Raw genomic sequence first — 23577 nt, forward strand, 5'->3', positions numbered from 1 at the left:
GATGTGGTCCTCAATGTTTACCTGTACTGTAGGAGAGAGAGGTGGACAGAGTGCGATGTGGACCATTCCTCTCGAAGGCGTTCTAGAGCTCATACTGGGATGGAGTCTGACTTTGAGGAGCGTCTGTCTGAGAGCACATGCTTGCTTTCCCCTAGAACTGCCTTCCAGGGTTTAACGTGTACAATACCATCCATGGAGGGACGTATACAACCCAAGGAAGTATTTTCGGCAGGGATGCATCCACTACATTATTCAGTAGTGTTCATGAATATCATTCACCACATTACACAGGAGACTAATATGAAACTTAAATATTGACACACAACTCTGTTTCTCCTATTAAATTGGCATGCTATTTCTGTCTTAGATGCAAATGAATATTTGTAACGGGTATGTTTCCACTTTGGCTATCAGGGATGTTAAAGCTACATTTGTGTCTCAGTTTTAGCAACAGTGTCTATTGATTATCGTTTTGTACTAACATGTCCATTTAGGTATCTTGTGTGCTTCCTGGTCTCAATTAGTTATTAAATTTTCCTTTTACTTTGTTTTCTGTTGCCTCTTCTGTTCCTTATTTCATTGCTCCCTTGCCTTCTTAAAAATATGTACATAATGCTTGACATAGTTTTTTTTCAAGCTGTCTCACATCTTTTAGAGGAGCTAATCAAAACATACATATAAAAGTAATTAAGGAATTTCCAGAAAATCTGCTGGAAAATAGAACCGCAACCCATGCTGTTAATATCTTGAATTCCATGTAAATTAGCTCCTCAAGTTCCTTAAAACTAAAGTATGAGTTATTTCTCCAGAAATCAGAAACAAGTAAGCTTATTTTTCTAATCAAAGAAACAACACCTCTCCCTTTTTTTTTCTGTTCTGAGAAAATACCACTTTCTTCAAGAAAATATAACTGTTTTCATTGTAGCTACCAAGTGTAATCATCTGAAATTTTGCCTTTATCAAAAGGGCCAACCAGAAGGAGTAAGAAGCTCAAATGCTTACACAATGGCAGATGTGAGACGTAATGCGACAGGAGACTACAAATGCTCCCTGATAGACAAAAAAAGCATGATTGCTTCAACAGGCATCACAGTTCACTGTAAGTCACCTTCTTCATTGTCATTTGCACCTGAAAGCTCCCAAATATCCTAACCTGGCTATGTTGTCAAGTAAATAGTAGCTGTTTCGTAAATTACTTGCTTCCTGGGGACTCACTCAAGACCAACAAAGCCCGCTCCCCGTGGGTCCAACTTTGCACTGCAGTGTTTAAACCCTGCGTGGATTTGATCATTTCAACCTCTGGCAGCAGGCAAACCCATCTGTTTCCTAAATATCCTTAATTTGTGGCACCAATAAACATTATTTACCCAAATCTTAATCCTTTCATTTAGAAAAAAAATACTTAGATAATCTTGAAGCCCATAAGGTTTGCACTTGTCCCAGAAAAGATTTCCATTACAGCTAAGCCACATGACGTACTATAGACTGATAACGTCTATGATCCCGATACACAGTGATCCGAGATCACAGTGCAGGACAGCAGAGGCTGGATTTCTTCCAACCGCAGACTGCCACCTCTTCCTCTGGTGGAGCAGCTGCTCTTTGGGTTCGCCGCTGAATGTTTTAACTATTGCACCAGCAGGGCTTCTCAGAAGAGAAGGAGCCAAACTGACTGTCATGGCATCAACTCCCCTGCATAACAATCAGTTCTGGCCACAGGGTCTCTGAGGCTATAAAACTGTAACAATAGCCTCATCTTTCCCTCACGGAGTGACTGATGGGTTTGAATCTCTGATTTTGAGATTAGTAGTGAAGCATTCACCCAAGAGTGCCATTTAAAATCATTCATTCCTTATACAGACACTATCTAAAACGAACCACCCCCTGACTCCATTTATTGTACCGTGGTGGCGTGGTGTTGTTGTGATACTAGATGTGATACTGAATCCCACTGTTATGTGAAATATCAGCAAGATCACCCCAGGCGAACAAGTTTCAGTAGGCGAACAAGTTTCAGTGTGTGTCCAGGCTGAGAATAGGCTATAAAGAAGAAGTAGAGTTTCTCTCTCTGAGGGATTAGCCATGGAAAGCTTTAGGAGGAGCAGCGGAATGTTGGCAGATACACTCCTGGAGGATGAGCTCCTCAGGTTAGAAGAACCTTAAAGTAAGACTGTGAAAGAGCTGCCTCCTCAAAGTAGAGTCTGCCATCATGGCACGGATAGAGGATAGCTTTGGGGACCTTTATTTAAGGCTAGGACATGATTCAAAATAAAAAGATACAACTGCTTACATAAAGTAAGAATCAGAAATTGACATGTACAAAGTATGAATCTAAGAAATTTGGAAACCATAAAGGATGAAATAGTATTCATAAAGATTGATATCCTGGGCATTCGTGAGCTGAAATGAACTGGTATTGGCCATGTTGAGTCGCCAGTCATGTAACTTACGAGGTCGGGGATGCAAGCCCAAGAGAACAGCATCACATCATCGTCCAAAGGAACATTGAAAGCTCTGTCTTGATACATTGCTGACTGTACTAAGATGATGTCTATACATCTACAGGGTGTCCAGTTAATATGGCTATTGTTCAAATTTACATAGCAACTTCTAAGGCCACTGTTGAAGAAATTGAAGAATTCTACCAATCTGTTCCCTCTTAGCCTGACCAAACATAAAGTTAAGATGCATTATTATTGGTAATTGGAATACAAAAATTGGAAACAAAGAGGAAAGACCACTAGTTTGAAACTGGCTTTAGTAATAGAAAGGAAACTGGAGATTGCATGATAGAATTTTGCAAGACCTACTCCTTCGTTGTGAATATTTTTTCTTTATTTTTAATAGGTTTATTGGCATATAATTCACATATCATACAATTCAATAGTTCAATCATTTTAAAAATAGTTTTATAATCATCACCACAATCAATTTTAGAACAGTTTCTTCTTTCTTATACTAATTGTTGTTGGCTCCCCATTTCCCCCCAAAATCCTGTCTTATCTCCAAGAAACCATTAGTCCAGCTAATGTCTCTATAGATTTACTTATCTTGGATTTCATATAGAGAAAAAATACCAGGGTGTGGGAGAGAAACAACAGTAACAAAGTAAACAAAGGAAATCCTCAATCAAAATGAAAGCAGAAAATCCCAAAACCTTGAACAAATTTAAAGTGGATCAATAGGGAGATCAAATGAGAAGATGTGAAGTTTTAACCTAAGTGCATCTGCAATAATCCACTTCCCAACGCACTCTGCATGATAGCAAGGGCATTCACTTCCCTAGTCTAAGGTCACAAGAGAGGCTTGATCCGTGTATATACCCGACAAATGAATTGTAGGCTTCCAGTGTCATCCATAGCGAATGTTATTTTGTAATCACATAAGTGGTGAGTGTATATGTCCACTCTGGAGTACACAGCCCCTGCCCCCACCATAAACACAAAAACGAAACCTAAACCCACTGCTATCGAGTCAGTGCTAATTCATAGCAACACTGTAGGACACAGGTAAAACTGCCCCTGTGAGTTTCAAGGCTAACTCGTTAAAGGAATAGAAAATTTCATCTTTCTCCCAAAGAGTGGCTGATGGTTTTGAACTGCTGACCTTGCAGTAAATAGTCTAATGTGTGACCAGTATGCCACTAGGGCTCCTGACATGGGAATCAGATTGACCATAACTGTAGGAAGAGTCAATGGAGAAGCCCAATATCAGCCAAAACAAAGTAAGGGGCCAACTTTGAAGAAAACTAAAACATCCCACCAGAACCAAAATGCAATTTCAAGTGTATCCCATTTGAGTTTAGGGAACATCTCAAAAATAGATTTGGCACATTGAACACTAATGACCAAAGACTTAGTGAGTTATGGAATGGCATCAAGACCATCAGGCATGAAGAAAGCAAAAGTTCATTAAGAAGAAAAGAGACAAAGAGAAGTTCAAAGTGAGTGTCTGTTGAGATGCTGAAGCTCACTCTAGAATAGCTGAAGCCAACAGAAGAAATAGTAATGTCAAAGAGCAGACTAGAAAACGTCAAGGGACAGATAAAGAAGACAAAGTAGAATATTACAAGGAAATGTGCAAAAACCAAGAGCGAGAAAGCCAAAAAATGAAGAACATGCTTCTCCTATCTCATGCTAAAAAAAGTGGAGTAAAATGAAAGTCTCATGTTGCAATATTGAAGGATTTCATAGACCAAATATTGAATGATGCAAGAAACCACATTCTTGACTCTCATATATTTCACTGTTTCTCGATATATGAAACGCCGATTGGGTAAATCTATAGAGATGATAAGTGGAATAAGGGTTCCTGGTTGGTAATATGGTGCTGATATCAAGGAGTACAAGAAGGAAAGGAATGCTTTTAAAAAGATTGTGATAGTGATTTTACAACACTGCTTGATATGACTAAACTAGTAAATGATATGGTATCTGGATTATGTCCTAATAAAATGGTGATGATGATGATGACGGAAATGAAGAAAAAGAACAAGAAGGAGGAGGAAACACACAGTCATTTTACCAACTGGCCAGTGTTCAAACATTTACAGGAGTAGCACTTAATCAAGAACAAATGATATTTAAAAAATAAGTCTAAGCTGTACTGAAGGCAATGGTAAAAAGAAAACAAACAAATAAACAAGGCTCCAGGAATTGATGGGGCACCAATTGAAATGATTCAGAAAGCTAATGAAGCACTCAGTCCTCTACACCATGAAATTTGGAAGACAACTCCCTGGCCGACCCTCTGGCAGAGATCCATATTTGTATCAAGTCCAAAAAGGTGATGCAACAGAATGCAGAAATTATCAAGCAATGTAATATCATTAATACTGCATACAAGGAGAATTGTACTGAACCTAATATTTAAAATATCTGGACCAGTACATAGACAGGAGCTGGAAGAATTTCTCGCTGGATTCAAAAGAAGATGTGGTATGAATGATAACATTGTTGATATCAGATAGATCAGAGAATACCAGAAATATATTTATTTGTGTTTTATTGGCTATATCAAGGCACTTGACCATGTGAATCGTCACAAACAAAAGATAATATTGAGAAGAATTGGGGATTCTAGAACATTTCATTGTGCTCATGTGGAACCAACAGGCAATCATTCAAATCACACAAGGCATACATCATATATTAAAATCAGGAAAGGTGTATGTCAGGGTGGTATGCTTTTACTGTATTGATTCAATCTGTATGTTGAACAAATACTCGAAGACATTTGACTGTATGACAAAGAATGCTGCAACAGAAGAGAAGGAAGACATTAGTAATCTGAGGTGTGCAAAGGACATGGATTTGCTTGCTGAAACTGAGGAGAACCTGCTCAAACTCATTAGCACATGCTAATGAAATTCAAAAATTGCAACCTTCAGTATGGAATGTCATTCACTATAAAGAAAATACAAATCCTAAAAACTGGACCAATTGATAGCACCATGATAAACCTAAAAGAGTTTGAAATAATCAAGAATTTCATTTTACTGCGATTCCCAATTGATGCTCATGCAAATAGCAGTTAAAAAGTCAGAAGACATATTGCATTGGGCAAATCTACTGTGCAAGCCCTTTTAAAACTCTAAACGAGCAAGGCTGTAACTGGACCCAAGCCATGCTATTATTATTTGCCTCACATACATGCAACAAATGGACAATGAATGAAGCAGACTGAAAAGAACTGATGCATTTGAATGATGGTGTGAGTGACCATGACTGAAATCACTGTGGACTCCCAGAGGAACAAGCAAACTTAGAAGTATACCCAAAATGGCCCTGAGAAGCAAGGTTGGCAAGACTTCATCTTACATACTTGGACATATTATCAGGAGAGACTCATATGCTCAGTAAAATAGAGAGACGGCAATAAAGAGGAAGACTTTTCACAAGATGGATTGGCACAGTTGCTTCAACAATGCACTCAAACATAGCACAGCTGTGAAGGCCGAGCCCGGCCAGTCAGTGCTGTGCTCTGCTACACATAGGGCTGCTGTGAGTCAGAGCTAACTCAGAGATGCCTGGCAACAACGAAAAGGGATTTAAAAAATCACCACAACCATTTCCCTTCATTAGTCTACTGTTTTTAAACCTGCTTTTAATCTCCAGCTATGAAAAAGAGTTACCTTTACCCCAGGGTAGTAGGAAACAGATATCCAGAAAAGCAAGCATACAAAACAGACTTATTTTAATTGATTGGCGGCGGAGGGGGCGGAATTCATGACCATATTATTGATCTACCTATGGAAGGGCACCATGTTGACAGGAAGCTGACTTGGACTGTTTGGGAGGACACCGGGATGCACACATTGCCCGGTCTGTGTGGCACTCCTAACCAACATTTTAAAATAAGTCTTTGCACCCACAGCTTCATCACTAAAATGTCCTCTAGCTATGAGCCACTAAGATTGCATTCAGGGTGAGGTGTTTCTAGTTTAAAAACTGAAAAGATGTTTCAGAAGTTGTCCTGGGGCAATGGCTGTAAGTGTTGATCATGCTTAAAGCCGTTTGCAAGGGGAGCAGAAATGGAAAGGAGATAGAGAGGCACTTTGGGGAATAGTAAAACCGGATGGTTGCTTTGAGTGTTTGATGTTGGGCGCACACCATCGGGAGTCCTGAGAAAACATTGGTCTGTTACAAAAAAAACTGTTCACAGCTAGGCCATTTCTTTGCTCCATATTCATAGGCAGATCTGAATGTGGCTGTCACCAGAGGCCAGTTACAGCAAAGCAGTGACCGCTCAGCATAACAACAGTGCTGCTTTCTCTCAAGCAGTCACGAGACCATTTCTCCTGGACTGTTCATGGGAAAGGCATATATATATATATATTATATATACATGTAAAGGAATAAAAATAGAATTTTTACCATATTTTTAAAAATATTTAGACTTTCCTGTTGAATAATTCTCTGATGTTATTACCCGTGAGCACTTTGTGTTAATAACTAATAATCCAGTGCCTGGAAGATGGTCTGGCATGCTTATGTTTAAAACATGCTAGCAACATGGAACGTTAAAATGACAGTGCTGTTATTCCAAGTACCTGTAGACCAGGCTGGGAGGGAGCCATAAAAGGCAAGCTAATAAGGACTAAGTCTTCAAAATAGTTACATTGTACCTCTGTGACAATAAGTAACATACTTATTATCAAATAGATCAATGCTTTATCCTAAATCCTATAGAAAAACATAAAAATCTTATTTTTCCATCTATGTTTGCTTTCCTTATGTGACCCAAGGGAATTTGGGTACAGGAGCATAATCCATACCTACATGAAGTTGCAGAACACACCTCTCATCAGAGCTTTCAGTCCAGGGAAACGTATTTGCTCATGAAACAGCAGCTATTCTTCTGCCAATTCATGAACATGTGTAAGGAGTACCCACCCCCACCCCCAACACACACACCCAAATGAATAAAGCTCCACTGGGTGGAGCTTTTGTAGTACACATTGTTCCCCTTAGGCGAACATCCTACAACTCCCTTTGAATTAGTGCACCCAGTGGCATCACCCAGGAAATGTCTCTCTGGTCATAGTGAATTTTTTTTCATAAGAGCAGTTTTGCTTTTTGTTTTTGTGTGGTGGCTGATTTAAGAGAACAGCGTGTGGCGGTGAAATTTTGTCTCCTGCTCAGGAACTGTTGTGATGTTGACCACAGCTTACAAGGACATCACTATGGGAAAGGTCATGTGTATGAGTGGTTGTCTTGTTTCAAAAGAGGTGAAATGTCTATTGATGACAAACCTCATTCTGGACGTCATCAACTTCTTGAATGGATGAATATGTCATCTTGTAGTGCATTTGGAGTTCGTTCTATCAGCTCATACTGTTAATCGAGCTTTTTATTTAGAGGTGCCGAACATATTGCATCACAGTGTGCATCAAAAAACACCTGATTTGTGGCAGACAGGGAACTGATAATGCACCTGCTCATGCTGCCATCTCAGTGCACTGGTTTTTGGCAAAATACAGCATGCCTCTCTTGCCCCATTCACCTTACTCACCTAACCTCACTCCATGTGACTTCTTTTTGTTTCTGTGAATGCAGAGGGACATGAAAGGACAGCTGTTTGTTGATGTAGAAGAGGTGAAGAAAAAAAGGGAGGTGCTGTCATCCATCCCAATGAGTTTGAAAAATGTTTCCAAGATTGGAATCGTAGATTTGACAAATGTATTAAGTGTAATGGAGAGTACTTAGAAGGTGATTAGGGTGTTTTGTAAAACCAAAATTAAATACATAGCTTTGAAAAAAAAATTCCGTTGGTGGGGGGTACCCCCTTACATAGATTCTTGATCAACATTGATGAAATCTATCATCATCACTTAAAATCAATTATTCTGTTATTAACTGTCAAGTTAACTGTCCAGCTAATGAAGTCTTCTAACCCACACTATTTTTTTAAAAGTCCAAATATAATTCACTGAAAAATTCCAAGGAAATCACTCAGATATGAAATGGTGAACTCATTACCTAAACTGAGAAAGTACTCTTCTTATCTCAACTTATTCAACAGTAGTTTCTGAAAGACCACCACCTGTGGCAGGTGTTAAAGTTACACGAGTGGCAAACCAAGGCACGGGCCCTACGTTCATGGTGTTCGCAGTCTAAGACAAAAGAGAAACATTTAAAACAAGTTGTAATTATAATATATACAGCTGAGAAGAAGCAGAGGTCGAATAAAGTCCCTCTATCTAGTCCCAGCACCTAACAGAGCCACCAAGATCCCATACAGAGTTAAAATTACCATTGTGAAATCAGCCAAGCTCTACCTCCCTTGGCTTTTGCCTGTGTGGGAACATTTTTCCCCCTACACTTTCACCCATTAAAACTCTTTCAAACATCCAGGTCCCTGGACAGAAAGTACAGGCTATGCAAAGACTTTATTACTGTTTAATTCCCAGTTTGACTCTGTTCTCCACATTCTGTTTTAACTGTCTTCTCTTCACCCCCTTGTTTTCCACTCAAGGATTATGGGGAGGACTGAACACACAATGAGATCACTGGTAACTCATTAGTTCAAATGTACTCATTGCCCAGGGGAAGAGGATCAATAAGGTCACAGGAAGTGTCATTCGGGTATCGAGTGAGCAACCAGGGCTGGTGAGAGGCAAGTTTTGTAGAATCAAGAGGAATGGAAGGAGGCCTCTGGTTCCCGCAAGAGGATGACTGGTTGTTTGAACAATTCTGCAGGCAGACAGGGAGGGCACTGAAGCTCACTGTTCAATCAACAGGAGCACATGCAGTGCTCGTGACAAGGAGGAGTATTTGGTCAGTGGAACTTGCTCAAGGGAGCAAATGGGGAAAGGAGCTTATGGGTCAGCCAGCCGAGCCCCCCTCAGTTCCACCAGATGTGCAGGCAGTACGTATATTGAAACATCATTTTAGGCCTTCCACCACACATTACCATCAGTCTTTCCTTGTACCCCTGTTTATTGTCCATCTTTTAATATTTCAACAAACATATAATGAGTTTATAATCTGATCATTTGGCTGCTAGGTATTGATTTCATACTGCCTTGTATTACAGTCAGTTGGTTGCATATTGCTCTGTTTCACAAAATTGTAAGCTCATGCATCTCTGTATCTCCTATGGATGCTTGGTACATACTAACAATACAATAAATGTTAAACTGAAATGGATTTTCCTCTAATTTATGTAGAAATTATTTTCCATTTGAAAGATTCTACATCCTTCAATGTGTCTTTATATTCTTAAAAAATAACATTTTCTGACATATAACAAAAGATCCTATTTTAACTTCGAGTTGCATGGGAAATGGAGTAACATTTTAAAATCTATTTAAGTCTGACATAGGATGCGGTGTGCGGGAACAGCGGACGACCTCACAGTTTTACCATCTATCGCCTGCTGCCTGCATGACCCACTGCCAGCGAGTCCACGCTGACTCACTGAGATGCCTGAGGCCTATCTGGCATTATCAACGTTATCAACGCTTTTATAACATTTATCTTTTCATCATCATCTTTCTTTATTTTCTTCCAAAGGTGATATGAGTTGTTGTTTTTTTCTTAAGGCAATGAGCCTTAGCTGAATAATGTTGACATACTCAAATCCACAATCACATTAAAGACAAATCATTTTCAATTAGATGGGCCATTCGCATGTTCAACTTGGCTTCAAAGCTGGCTTGAAAAGACGGATTATGGAACGCACTAGTTACTTCCGTCACGTAAATCACTTCTGAATTTTCAAGTTCAGTGAGGAGATTCCCCCCGTTTCCGTCTCTAAAATACTGAGACCATTCTGCTTGCCCCGAGCTTGCATTTCAAACAGATTTTGTGCTTCACAGATTTGGACTTGTCCTTAAATCCAAGTGGGGAAGTAACTAAGCAGATCGGTGATGCCCTGCCCGTATCATGCACGGTCTCTGCTAGTAGGAATGCGACTGTGGTGTGGATGAAAGTAAGTAATATTTCGTGGCAATGTCTGACTGTTAGAATTTCCTTTTTTAGGTTTCTTTTTCATCTTATATCTGAAAAAATGTACATTCTTGAACAATATGCTTATACATCATACTCAAATCCCAGTACACTCAGGCCCTCCCTCAATAACACAAATCAAACCCCAGTGCCAGTTTAGAGGTAATCCCAACCTGTGTGTCTTTAATTGAGGCTCCGAAACTATTTGAGGCTGCTACTGTAATTATGAACAGATATTAAATAATTTTCACAGACTCATGTACAGTCATATACTTTACAGCTCAAAACGTTGTATGCTATCTTAGCCTACATTGTGCTTTATGATTATAATAACCCTTGAAGTAAACAGGGCCTTTGCCCTTTTGTCCATGATACTCCTTACAAAATGTAGAGACACCAGGAAGCTCCGACGTGTTGGAATGGGGAGACATTACGTAATTTAAATACTCTGCTTTCACCGAGCACATTTCTGCCTACATGCTTGCAAAAGTTCTCATCAGTTTCTGAATTTGGAGTCCACTGGATAAGGGGAGCACCTTGAAACAGAGTCGTGTTCTCCCGGGGCCGCAGCAGGATACCTGGAACCTAAAGAGGTCGGGTCACCCTTTCTTGAGCAAGTGCTCCTATTCCTGCAATCGTCTGAAATGTCAGCCGTTCTGCGGAGACCCGTAGAGTGCTAGGTCCCTAGGACGAGCAAGATTGATAAGCAATCATACGAGGTGAGGTTTGCAATGAAGGAAAATGTTAGGACTGTGGTTCCTCATGAACCCTTTGGAAATAAGGATTGAAAATATCTTTATAAAGCTTGGAGAGAAATTTACATTAAGAATTTCTTCTTAATGAAGATACCTATTATGTCGTATCCCTCTGCTGTACTAGTTACTTTACTAATTGCTTTCTTATTAAAGCTCAGGTTCTGATTTTGCTCTTTTGGCCACACTCTCGTTACCCCGCCTCAACTTCTTGGCCACTGCACAAATTAAAGTGCCACTCCGTTGCCTGCATGCTCAATATGCGCATTTGTTGCATTCATTGGCCAAATGAATAGACAAGTTTTAGGCAACAAACCAATAATTATATGAACACACTATAATAACAATGTGGCATAGCTCTAGAGAAACTATGTTCCCATTCGCTAAGCCATATCAGTCATGAAGTCCCTGGGTGATGTCAATACATGGCTAATGTGCTTGGCTGCTAAAGCCAATGGCTGTAGAGGATAAAGGTTGGTGTCTGTCTGTGGGCACCAGGGAGGAAAGACCTGGCGATCTACTTCCAGAAGATCCGTGACTGAAACCCCTAGGAAGCAGTCTTCTGCTCTCAGATACGTGGAGCTTCCAGGAGTCAGAATCAAGTCCGTAGCCACTGATTTTTTTTAAAATGGACATGGCTTTTCCATATTCTCAGGTTAGGTAATGGAGGATGGGGGGCACGCATAATGGACAAAAATCACACAATCAGGATTGTGTTTAGTTGTCTGCTGAGGAATAGTTTAAGTCCAGGTAAAATAGATCGAATTATTTTCAGTGTGTCAAGTAATTGTTAAATTAAGCATCACATTTCTGCTGTTGATGAGAGTTACCCTATTAATCTGGATTTAAAGCCCTGTAGAAAATCATTCTTGACATAACTGTCATGACTTAGTAATGGATCACTTACCCTGATAATTGTATCATATTAAAATAACTCAGACATTTAAGCTTGCCTTTCATTACATATATGTTTCCAGTGGTGGGATTCAGCTAGTTTGCACCAGTTCGGCAGAACTGATACATCAGTATTTTGTTGAGTTTGGCGAAATGCTTGTTAAAATGGCTCTCTCAAAGGTGGATGCCTGTGCAGCCGGCGAATGTGGAAACCACAAATTTACATTTTCAATGCTCAACTGCTCAACAGGGTTGTTGTGAAACCATGTTAAAATAATAAACTGCCTTTCAGTATATATTGTTGTTGTTGTTGCTTTCAAAATACTTAAAACAGTCATCAGGGCAGTAAACTGGTTGTTAAATGACTAAATCCCACCACTGACTATTTCCATGTATGTTAACCTGGATATAAACCATTGCCTCCTACTAAAAATAAGGCGTTAATACCATTGAGAACTTCCTTGAATGTAAACATTATTTTTCTCACAAAAGAGTCATATCATGTGGTACAACTATTACCTCACTTTACAAGTAAAGGACTGAGTTTCCCAAGTTTATGAACTTGCTCCAAATTATAAATAAAGGCAGAGTCTAAAATAAAAGTCTTATCTGTCTGACTCCCCAAATCTGTAAGAAAGGGGGAAATATATATTTTGAAAGCACCTATTGTTAAGGGGGGAAAAGGGCTTACATTTTCTAAGGAGGAATAGTTTTGTCCAACAAGGGGCTGGAGACTACGAACTGCTCTGTGCTCAGTCATTCCCTTTCCGTTGCATCAGGACAGCGCCAGGCTCCGGTCCAGCCCCTTGTTCTCTAGTCTGCGGTATCAGGATGCCGGCAACTATGTCTGCGAGAGTGCTCTGCAAGAGGTTGGCGGGCTAAAGAAAAGAGCATCGCTGACTCTGGTTGTAGAAGGTAATACGACCCTTTGGACAGCAGTTCAACTCTTTCTTGGAAAATGTGGGGGTTTGGACTTCTTTTGTGATCTCAAGTCAACACTTTTCATTGTAATGATATTTTAGGGAAACCTCAAATCAAAATGACAAAGAAAACCGATCCCAGTGGACTGTCTAAAACCATAACCTGCCATGTGGAAGGTTTTCCAAAGCCAGCTATACAGTGGACAATTACTGGCAGTGGAAGCGTCATAAACCAAGCAAGTATTTGTTCCTTGTTATATGCTGCAGCTGGTCCGAGATGGGATTTAAGCACCTAAACTTAGTCTAAGATTGTTTGTTACTAACATGCAGTTCTCAGTATGTTCTCAGAGGAAGCTTTTGTTAACATCTTAGTTTTCTCAAAAGAACAATTCCTGAAAGAGAAAACTTAAATCCCAAGAACATGGAGAATGGAAGAACTAACTACTTTGTTTTGTCTACAACTCTTTTTAAAGATTGTAAATTGCAGGCTATTCCATGCTCATACATTTTTGAAACCTGGGTGATAAAAATAGGAAGACACACTTTTCGGCACCACAGACTTATACACCAGACCTTAAATGGCTTCCCTTACTTTGTATATGCTTCTTAAAGTGACCTGTAACATTTTACTACTGTGTTAGTCTGGGTAGACTAGAGAAACAAATTCATGGACACTCATGTGTATAAGAAAGAGCTTTAGATACAAGAGCAGTTCAATATTGAGAAAACATCCTAGCCCACTCCACATCAAGTCCAATACCAATCGATAAAGTCCTCTTCAGACTCACAAAACACATGCAATGATGCCGAATGCAGGAAGTTCACAGGCCAGTGGATAGAAAGTCTTGTGGATCCAGTGGTGTTGTAAGCATCTCAGCTCTGGAAGGGGTCTCCACATGGCTTCTCCATTTCAGGGCACTAGTGTAGTTCCATGTATCTTGTCAACTGCAATGTCTCCCATGGAGTGAGCAGAGAGAGAGTGTGCGCGTCTCCTGCCTCCAGGGAGGAATACAGGAGTTCCCAGAATCCTCAGGAGAAGGCCATGCCAGAGGCCTCATTGGCTATGATCTGATTGACAGGTTAGACTCCACCCCATGAATCTATAACTATCACAACTAGTGGCCCCTGAATAAAAATGTTAAGAATCTGGTTTGTCATTAAGGGTTCAAAACTCTAGTCCCACTAAATTTCTAGTCTGACTGGGTTTCTGGCATACATGTGAACTCCATTTTCTCTACAACACTTATATGCAACTCAGTGGTGCCAGTTAAAGATTTTTGAGGTACACCCAAAGGTAGTTTTTGATTATTTGACCCTTAGGAACTGTTCCCACCTTTGGACCCAGGTGAAAATTGAGAAAGCACGCATAAAACAGAGACTTGCAGTTTAATCTTAAATTTAAATCTTCAGTCTCCATCTGTGCATAATGCATTTGTACCTGACTCAGTTCACTCACATTTTATTTTGGGTCGTTTACTTATGGAAGATAACATATAGTTACAGGTATATAAAGACCATCATAGGATTAGATGCAATGGATGCAAAGGCCTCTTGATTTTATGATGGAGATGCAGCTGTAAAAGAAGGGAAACGGGCTTGGGTCCTTTCAGCACTTAGGAAATGCAATGTGGAGGACGGCGAATAAACCTGAATTACTGCCAATATATATAGATCTACTTGTTAACATCACAGATGACATGGTCTTCTCTGCTAATTTTGCTCTTTAATTGAATTAATTGATAAATGCAGCAAAAAATAAGTTTGGGTTTGTGATAATGTAGGCTTAAAATTAAGAAAATACGGAGACACTAAATATTTGATGATTGACATAATACAAAGATTTAAAACACCTTCCTAAAAGTGAACAAATACATTTTTGTGGAAAGTGGTGAAATCAAAGATTCATTGAGAAAGCCAAGTGAAAAGTTCTCCTGGGAAGTGGAATATAGCAGGTGAATTTACTATAAGAATAAAAACAATCATGCCATCCCTCACTGTCAAGTAGAAAGATTGATTCTTCCTCACTGAGTGATGTGTTATTTTTCTTGTTCTAGGTTTATGCTGACCTATTTATAATCTTTTATTCCCTTTTCAATCACATGCTAAATCTATTATTTTACATCTGCTAGCTATCTCTTTACAACCCCAGGAGAGAGAAATTGTCCCAAACATGAAACTAGGTCTTGTCCACAAGGTGCTTACAATGTAGATAAGGCAAAAGCATAGAGAAAAAATATAAGAAGTGATGGATATCGTGTGGCAGAGAAAAGAGCTCAACGACATATCTGCTTAACTGGTGATGAAATTAAGAGTCAAGTTGGTCTAAAGAAAATATTAAGGTGAAATGTCTCCTACATTTCAAGAAATTGAAATGGTTGCCCTCACTTACATCTTGCAAAAATCAAATGAAAGGAAACCAATCATTGAAAAATGGTATTCTGCTCTGGATAATTCAGAATAATGGTTCTGTTAACCCATTAGTAAATCATTATAATATAAAATAATATGGAAACGCACACTGCAATATACTGTAATCAATTGTATCTGTTAAAAAGGCAGTGGAGAAGCTCAATACCATAAATCAGAATAAGACCTTGCGCGACAGACCTCAATTTTTCACATTGCAAGTTCAAATTGAAGCTGAAGAAAATTCATGAAAGTCCTTGAGAGGTGAGTGCAGACGGGACTCTACCCCCACCCCTGAATTTAGAGACTATCCCAAGAACAGATTTTTAAAAGGACAGATCTGTATGAGACCACTATTCTGAAGTCATGAACCGTTTTCACACAAAAACATTCCCAAGGTTTAAAGGGAAAGAGAGGGAGGCGAAGGCATGAGCTGGCATGTGGACAAGTGTTAACCTGGGTAAAGGGAAGGTTGGCACCAAGTGACGTGTACAGGGGAAGGCACTAGGAGGTGTGCACGAGCTGACGGCATGAGAGAAACCACTGGGAGAGGCCCAGTTCTAAACGAGTGATGAGCTCGTCACTCTGACAGAACCAGAAGCTGGACCAGTGATGGAGAGAAGGAGAAAACATGCACAAATACATTTCAGCTTGACCGAGAATCCAGCGTTGACTTGATCGTGGTGAGTTTGGTGTAGTTTGGTTATTTACCTTTGCTGCAATTATATCCATGAATTTCGTGAAGCAACATAAAAAGGCCCAAGTCATGAAAACTTCTTCGACAGAACCAAAAAAGCAGTGAGGGAATGACTAACACCGGGAAGAAAGAGGGCATGTGATGGTAGAGGATAAATAGGATATGTGCGGGTACGAGAGTGTGTGCGTTGAAATAAAATGCATAAGAATTGTCAAGTTATTAAAAGCTGGTTGTTTGCTCTCCACATCATCACCTAATGGACAACACAGAGTTAACAATCAATAAAGAACACAGCTGACACCTGAGCACTAAGGACTGAAAGTCAGGTAAGTTGTCAGACGGCGTAAAGGACATGGCTCCTGAAGCAAGCAGGAGGTCACTCAGAAGACGGAAATAAAGAAAAGACCAATGAATGTCATAAGAGACCCTGAACTTCACTCTTGATTGTACAGTAGCCAAAGCTAATAGAAGGGGAAAAACGGTGAGGGGAAAGAGCTGAACAGATTTCAATGGGCAGCTCAAGAAGATAATGTATTATAATGAAATGTGCAAAGGCCTACAGATAAAAAATCAAAAGAGCAAGCCAACATTTCTAAATGAACTAAATATAGAAATGCAAACCGTGAGTTCCAATACTGAAGGATTTTTTTTATGGGCAAGATATTGAAGAATGGTGGAAGCATAAAGAGAAAATGAAAGTAGTGCACCGAGTAACAAAGAGAAAGTGTTTTACGTGAACAGCATTTTAAGAGGTAACGTGTGGTTAAAAACTAGGGGTACAGAGGAAGGACTTCAAGTCTACACTGAAGACACCAACAAAAAGCAAGGATCTAGTAATGGATGGGACAGCAGTTGAGATGCTTCATTACAAGGGTAAAAAAAACTGGAAGTGCTCACTCATTTACACCACAAAAGGAAGTTAACGTGAAACACTTAAAGCTGACTGAGAGAGGTCCATATTTGTGTCTGTTCCAAAGAAAGGATATTTCAAAAGATGTGGAAATCATTTAATGATATTATTTCCATATGCAAATAAAACCTTGCCGAAGATAACTGTTAAGATAATATCAACAGGGAGCTTCCAGAAATTTAAGCCAGCATTAGAAGAGGAAGTGGAATGAGGAACATTCTTTTTGACATCCGGTGGCTCTTGGCTGAAAGCTGAGGATACTAGAAAGATGTTGTCCTGTGTTTTATTGATGATGCATAGGTGTATGTGTAAATCATAACTAATTGTGGATAACATTGTGAAGAGTAGAAATTTCAGAACATTTAATTGTGCTCACGAGGAATGTATTCATAGAGTAAAAGGTAATCATTCAATCAGAACAAAGAAGGATACCAGGCAGTTTAAAATCAGGAAATGATTCATTAGTATTGTGTCTTTTGACCATTCTTAGTTCATCTGTATGCGGATCAAAGAATACAAGAGAAGAAGAACACAATGTCATTAATAACCTTGATATGCAGATGATACAATCTTCTATGCTGAAAATGAAGAGAATTCGAAGCATTGGTTGATGAAGATCACATGTCCTGCAGTATGGATTCCATATGAATATGTAGAAAACAAAAATCCTCACAAATTGAATGAATAGGAAACATCATGATAAGTGGAGAAAAGATTGAGGCTGACCATGATTTCATTATACACTATCCATAATCAACACCCATAGAAACAACAGTTTAAAAATCAAGTGATCTAGTACATTGGACAAATCTGCTGCAAAATGCCTCTTTCAAGTGTTAAAAAACAAAGAGGCTGATTTTGAGGAGCAAAATGTGCCTGATCCAAGACATGATACTTTGCATCTTCTCATTTAGGTGTAAAAGCTAACTAATGAATAAGGAAGACCACAAGAGAATTGATACTTTTGAATTATGATGTTGGTAAAAAAAATATTGACTGCCGGAAGAACAAACTACCAGTAAGAAGAACTTCCAGAAGAATGAGCAAATAAGTTCCTTAGACATGATAAGGTCAAGACATACTGTGGACATGTTATAAGGATGCCTCAGTGAAAATGAGGAAGATTTTCAACAAGATAGATGGACACTTTGGCTGGACTAATGGGTTCAAACATGACACTGAGTGTGTGAAGGGTACCAGACCAGACAGTGTATTGCTCTAGTGTAAAAGGGCCCATATGAGACAGAGTAGACTAGATATCACCTAAAGCCTTACAGCAAATCACACGTACATGTGCATTTAGACATACTAGTTAAAGATCATGAAGGGAACCTCTTTAGTGAGGAACAATGATAAAATTCACAAATAATGAGATTCCTAAGTTTATTTAGGGGAAATTGATGATCATAATAATCACTAATTGATCCTTTTGAGACAAGTGTCATCATGCCAAAATATTGACTAAGCTTGATTTTCTATTGAAAAAGAAGAGCTTAATTATTCATAAATCATTAGAAGTCATAATAGAAGCATGGATATAGCATTATGGATTTTCTAATAATTCCCTTTCCTGCTGTAGCTGTAAACCTGAAACTGATCGTTGATAGTTGATCATACATAACCGGACATCAGACAGCAGTACAGAGAACCACACCTATCCTACAGCATTTGGTATTACTCTTTGCCACGCTTTCAAATCCATTTCCATTAATCAATCTGTCTCCTCTCTTGCAGACGGAGGAATCTCCTTATGTCAATGGCAGGTATTCTAGTAAAATTATCATTTCCCCCGAGGAGAATGTCACACTAACTTGCACAGCAGAAAACCAGCTGGAGAAAACAGTAAACTCCCTGAATGTCTCTGCCAGTGAGTATTCCATTTCTGGCATTTTATAAAGATAGAAACAGTCAGAAAATGCGAAGTCATTCTTCATTAGTTTAAAACCTTCAATTCCATCTTCCTGTTCTGCATTAGGGTAAGTTTTATTTATTTATTAAGTTTGCATGCGGCATCGTCATCCCCAGGTTCCTCCTTTTCCCGTGTTCATTCACACGCTATCCTTGTCTTGCAAGTGAAATCATCTCATCATTTGAGTCCGGACCCTTACCCGGCACCACAGGATTTCTCCACAGCAACAGAGAGCGGAGTCGCTCTTCTCGACATATAGATGCTGTTGAAATATATGTGTGTGTATACTTCCATAGATTAGGGTTTGTGTTCAGAGTAGAGAAAATGCAGAGATGTACCATGTTCGTAACTTTTCAATTTGGTAAACTTTTCAGGCCCCTTAGCTACTAGTTTGCACTTAAGTGGGTGTGGGAATTACGCTGCCTTGACCTTGGACAGGAACGCCACGCGCTTGAGTCCATTCAATGAGTCGGTAGCGATGCTGGCATGACTTGTGCGGCTGTCTTGGCTCTAGCCATATCTAAGCCACAGCCGGGAATCAGATAAACGGTATTATCTCAGATGAAGTGAAAACTCTGTGAGGTCTAAAATGGAAGTGATACACACATACTAGCAGCAGTTCTTTGGAAAATAATTTTCATTTAACATACAAGTCTCTTTCATTTTCAATTCTGAGACTGTCTCTATTGCCAGGATAACTTTAAATCAGGACCAGCCTAGAACAAAGGTTGGTTCAGGACAGAATGCTGATTCCAAACTTGTATCCTTCAGTCCTATTGCATCTTGTGCATTAAATTTACAGGCTATGGACACACAGCTCAGAGAAGATACTTTTGTAATAGTTCTAAACAGATTATGACTGGAATAGAAAAAACTGATGGATTAACCAGAGGAAATAATCAAACCTACGTAACGCTAAAATAAGTGCACGAACTTTTCAGAATTTAATTCAGCGAGGATTGATTCATGCTACCTAGAAAGGGAACCTATCCTTTCTTCCCCAACACAAGTCTCGAGTTTTATTCTAACTCCCTGAATAGGGTGTTTCAGTGTTCCAGACCTTGCTTGGTTGACATCTGATACAGCTGAGTTCAACTTCAGTGAGCACCTGCATTTTTATCAGTGTGAATGGAGAGCAGCCAAAGATTTGCATTTTAACAAATATCAAAAGAAGTCCTATGGGAACCCATGGACCATATTTTGAAGAAGACTTACGTAGTTTAATACCAAATGCTAATCCACGACAGCAGGAATTAGTAAGAGAGGGCAAGGATATTGCCTGTCAGAATCATTTGTAGGACTTTTATAAGCATCACACATCTTGCCCCCTAAGCTGTGAGACACTTTCAATGTTACAATCTATTTCTACCATTTGGAGAACTTCTCTAGGTACAAATTCTAGAAGCAGAGGAATAAAATGAATTATCCTGTATTGAGTCAGAAAGAAAAAATTTTAAGATGATAGTATTGAAGGTTTTCATAGCGGTTCCTCTTAAAAGTTAAGTACTATTAGAAGTAGTATATAGTGGGGAAATTAATTTGAAGTTCATATTAATACTAAAGCTTGTCAGTTGTGAAATTTTCTATGGTAGATTAATGCTTTGACAGTGTTATCTACTTTCCTTTTCTCAAAAATAAATGAATTTCCTTGTAGAGAATTTCATGCTCTATTAAGTATATATATATTTTTTTTTCTTACCCTTAACTGTAGAATAGATATTTTATGTTTGAATACTATTACATCATACTATAATGGTAAAGGTACTTTAATATATCAACAAATTTTGTTTTTAATTTCATATTAACATTTTTCATTTCAGTAAGTATTCAAGAACACGATGAACCAGACGATCTAAGTGGTAGGTACTATGCTGCCGACTCTTCTTCCTTGTCTATCAGCTCAAGACTTATGAAATACCATTCTATCACTACTTACATAAGCTCTACACAAATTTGACTTGAATTGAAAGAGCAAATGAGACAAGGTAGTAAGAATGCTAACATTGTGCCCCTTAAAATCACAAGTAAAATTTGCTTCTCAGTTATAGAATGAGCCTTAGGCATGCTTCATAAGTAGTAACTAGATTGCGTTCTTTTTAAAATCCCCTGATTTAGCTGTAATCGCCTGGATTTTTCTTTTCTTGCTGTAGATGAAAACAGAGAGAAGGTGAATGACCAGGCAAAGCTCATTGTGGGAATCGTCGTTGGGCTCCTCCTCGCTGCCCTTGTTGCTGGCGTCGTCTACTGGTTGTACATGAAGAAATCCAAGTAAGCCAAACCTAAACATCTTCATTGTTCATTGGCTTTCACTGGGAGAAAACCAAGTGTTTGTTAAGCTCATTCCCACTGTGCGTGTGACATCTGCGATAAGCGAATGAGTGCCCGTCTCCGCGGATCGTGGACGGCCCTCGGCTCACAGTGGCCCGCTTGCCGACATGGGGCAGTGGCCTGGGGACTGATTGCACAGGTGATGGACTAGCTCCTCTTAGTCACCAGTGTGGGTTTAATGATTTGATTTTACAGTGTCTCGGTGAATGTTTTAAAAAGGCAGACAGCCCAAAGGTCAACCATTTTTAATGGCTTGGCTGAGACTGGGGAAGATTAATTGCAATACTGCATGGGTTTTCAGGTGTCTCTGCAGTGACAGGTTTGACCAGCGAGGAATTTGCAAGTGATGGAAGGGGAGAGCATGTAGTCACAGCCCCTATTTTTTTAGTCACTGTTCTAGTTTGTTCCATGGAAGCGACTAATTCAGAGAACAGTCGAAGGTTATTTTGGATTTAATTAAAATAACTTATTAGACAAAGTCCAAAAACTATATTTTGAATTGCTGTAGGTGCTGTTTAAAAATGAGAACAGTTATATAATAAAATAGTATGAACTTTACAAATCCTCTAATAGTGGCTTATAATGCAAATCGGATTAACCCCTGAAGATTCTGAAACTGCACACATCGAATAGTCCTCATTTCCTTAACTCGACCACAGATTCAGAAGGAGTTGGACAGCAATAGGTTGCTAGCCCATGCATTGCTTTAAAGCTACATTGGCGATCTTGTGGTATAGCCCTGGTCTTAATCATGCTCATTTTACCAAAGGGTATGTTAGCTTCTACAAGGGTATGTCCGTAAGTCCTTGTGACTTTGGACTTAATTTTACTTATTGATGTCTGATAGACACATTAACTTAAAATCTAAATAAAATGCCAACTCAGATCAGGATCCATTATTTTACCTTATAAAGACATCAGTTTCTATGATGTCTTTATACTGGGCCAAGACAGATTATGAGCTGCCATTCAGAGAGATCGATAGCTCAGGATGTTTATCGTTATCTAACCATGTGAACGTAAGCTGGACTCCATTCTAAATATTTCTGTGCACTTAAAATTCATAGCACATGAGTGATATATACTATAATTTATATTTTACATTTGGAAAACCAAGACAAAATGAACCAGTGATTTGCCTAAAGTTATGTAGCTGGGAAGGGGCCAAATTACTATGGTATTTGATTCAAGGCAGTGATGTTTGGGAATCTTGCTGCCTAATAATTAGGTTTAATTTCCTCTACACTTTGTCATGAGGCAGAAGCAATTTTCTTTCTCTTTTTTAATCATTTCATTAGGGGCTCATACAACTTTTATCACAATCCATACATACGTCAGTTGTGTAAAGCACATTTGTACATTCATTGACCTCATCATTCTCAAAACATTTGCTCTCCACTTAAGCCTCTGGCATCAGCTCTTCCTTTTTTTCCCCTCCCTCCCCCTTCCCCCCTTCCCCGTCCCCCCTTCCTCATGAACCCAAAGCCCATCTGTAGGCCACTGGACATCCCCTTACAGAAGGCTCACGGGGAGGAGAAGAGCCAGTCAAGGTGCAATGTAGCACCAATGAAACATACAACTTTCCTCTAGTTCCTAAATGCTTCCCACCCTCCACCCACCCCCCACTATCATGATCCCAATTCTACCTTGCAAGTCTGGCTAGACCAGAGAATGTACACTGGTACAGATAAGAACCAGGAATCCAGGGCGGATGATCCATTCAGGACCAGTGGTGTGAGTGGCAATACTGGGAGCATAGAGGTAGAGTTGGTTGGAAAGGGGAAACCGATTGCAAGGATCTACATGTGACCTCCTCCCTCGGGGACAGACAACAGAAAAGTGAGTGAAGGGAGACATCTGACAGTGCAAGATACGACAAAATAATAATTGATAAATTATCAAGGCAGAGACAATTTACATCATGTGTTGCAGCCGATGTACACGTCTGCTCTCACATCGAGTTCTCACGCCCGTTCTCGCCTGTCCATGCAGTCCCCATCACCACGTTCTTTTCCCCAGTTAACATTTCATCTAAAAGCCCTTCATGTGTGTTTGCACCCATGATATCGATGGAAACCTTATTGTCTGTACCATGTACATGAAACAAAATACACATAAACGGCTGCTCAGAGGCAATACCTATCTTACAGAAATTCTATGGGTGCAAGTTTCCTAATGAGCAAGATCTGACCCTTTCTTTATCATCCACGTTGACACTCAGAAATCTAATAGCTTGGGCTCTGCAGCATTTCCATGCAATATATTTTAAGTTGATAAGTTACTTCAGTTCTTAGAGAGGGAAAATAATGT

General features: G+C 39.4%; 1 protein-coding gene across 1 annotated transcript in view; it reads left to right on the forward strand.

The window, feature by feature from the left end:
- ALCAM (activated leukocyte cell adhesion molecule) overlaps positions 1-23577 on the forward strand; it is a 129294-nt gene that overhangs the window by 88637 nt on the left and 17080 nt on the right. Inside the window, exons 8-14 of the mRNA XM_004706381.2 lie at positions 967-1099; positions 10322-10434; positions 12877-13012; positions 13120-13253; positions 18765-18897; positions 20760-20798; positions 21090-21207. Coding sequence (XP_004706438.2) covers positions 967-1099; positions 10322-10434; positions 12877-13012; positions 13120-13253; positions 18765-18897; positions 20760-20798; positions 21090-21207 — 806 coding nt within the window. The remainder of the gene's footprint in view (positions 1-966; positions 1100-10321; positions 10435-12876; positions 13013-13119; positions 13254-18764; positions 18898-20759; positions 20799-21089; positions 21208-23577) is intronic.

Source organism: Echinops telfairi, unplaced genomic scaffold, assembly GCF_000313985.2.
Source record: "Echinops telfairi isolate 266 unplaced genomic scaffold, ASM31398v2 ScPeMD7_6;HRSCAF=24_0, whole genome shotgun sequence".
Classification (NCBI taxonomy): domain Eukaryota; kingdom Metazoa; phylum Chordata; class Mammalia; order Afrosoricida; family Tenrecidae; genus Echinops; species Echinops telfairi.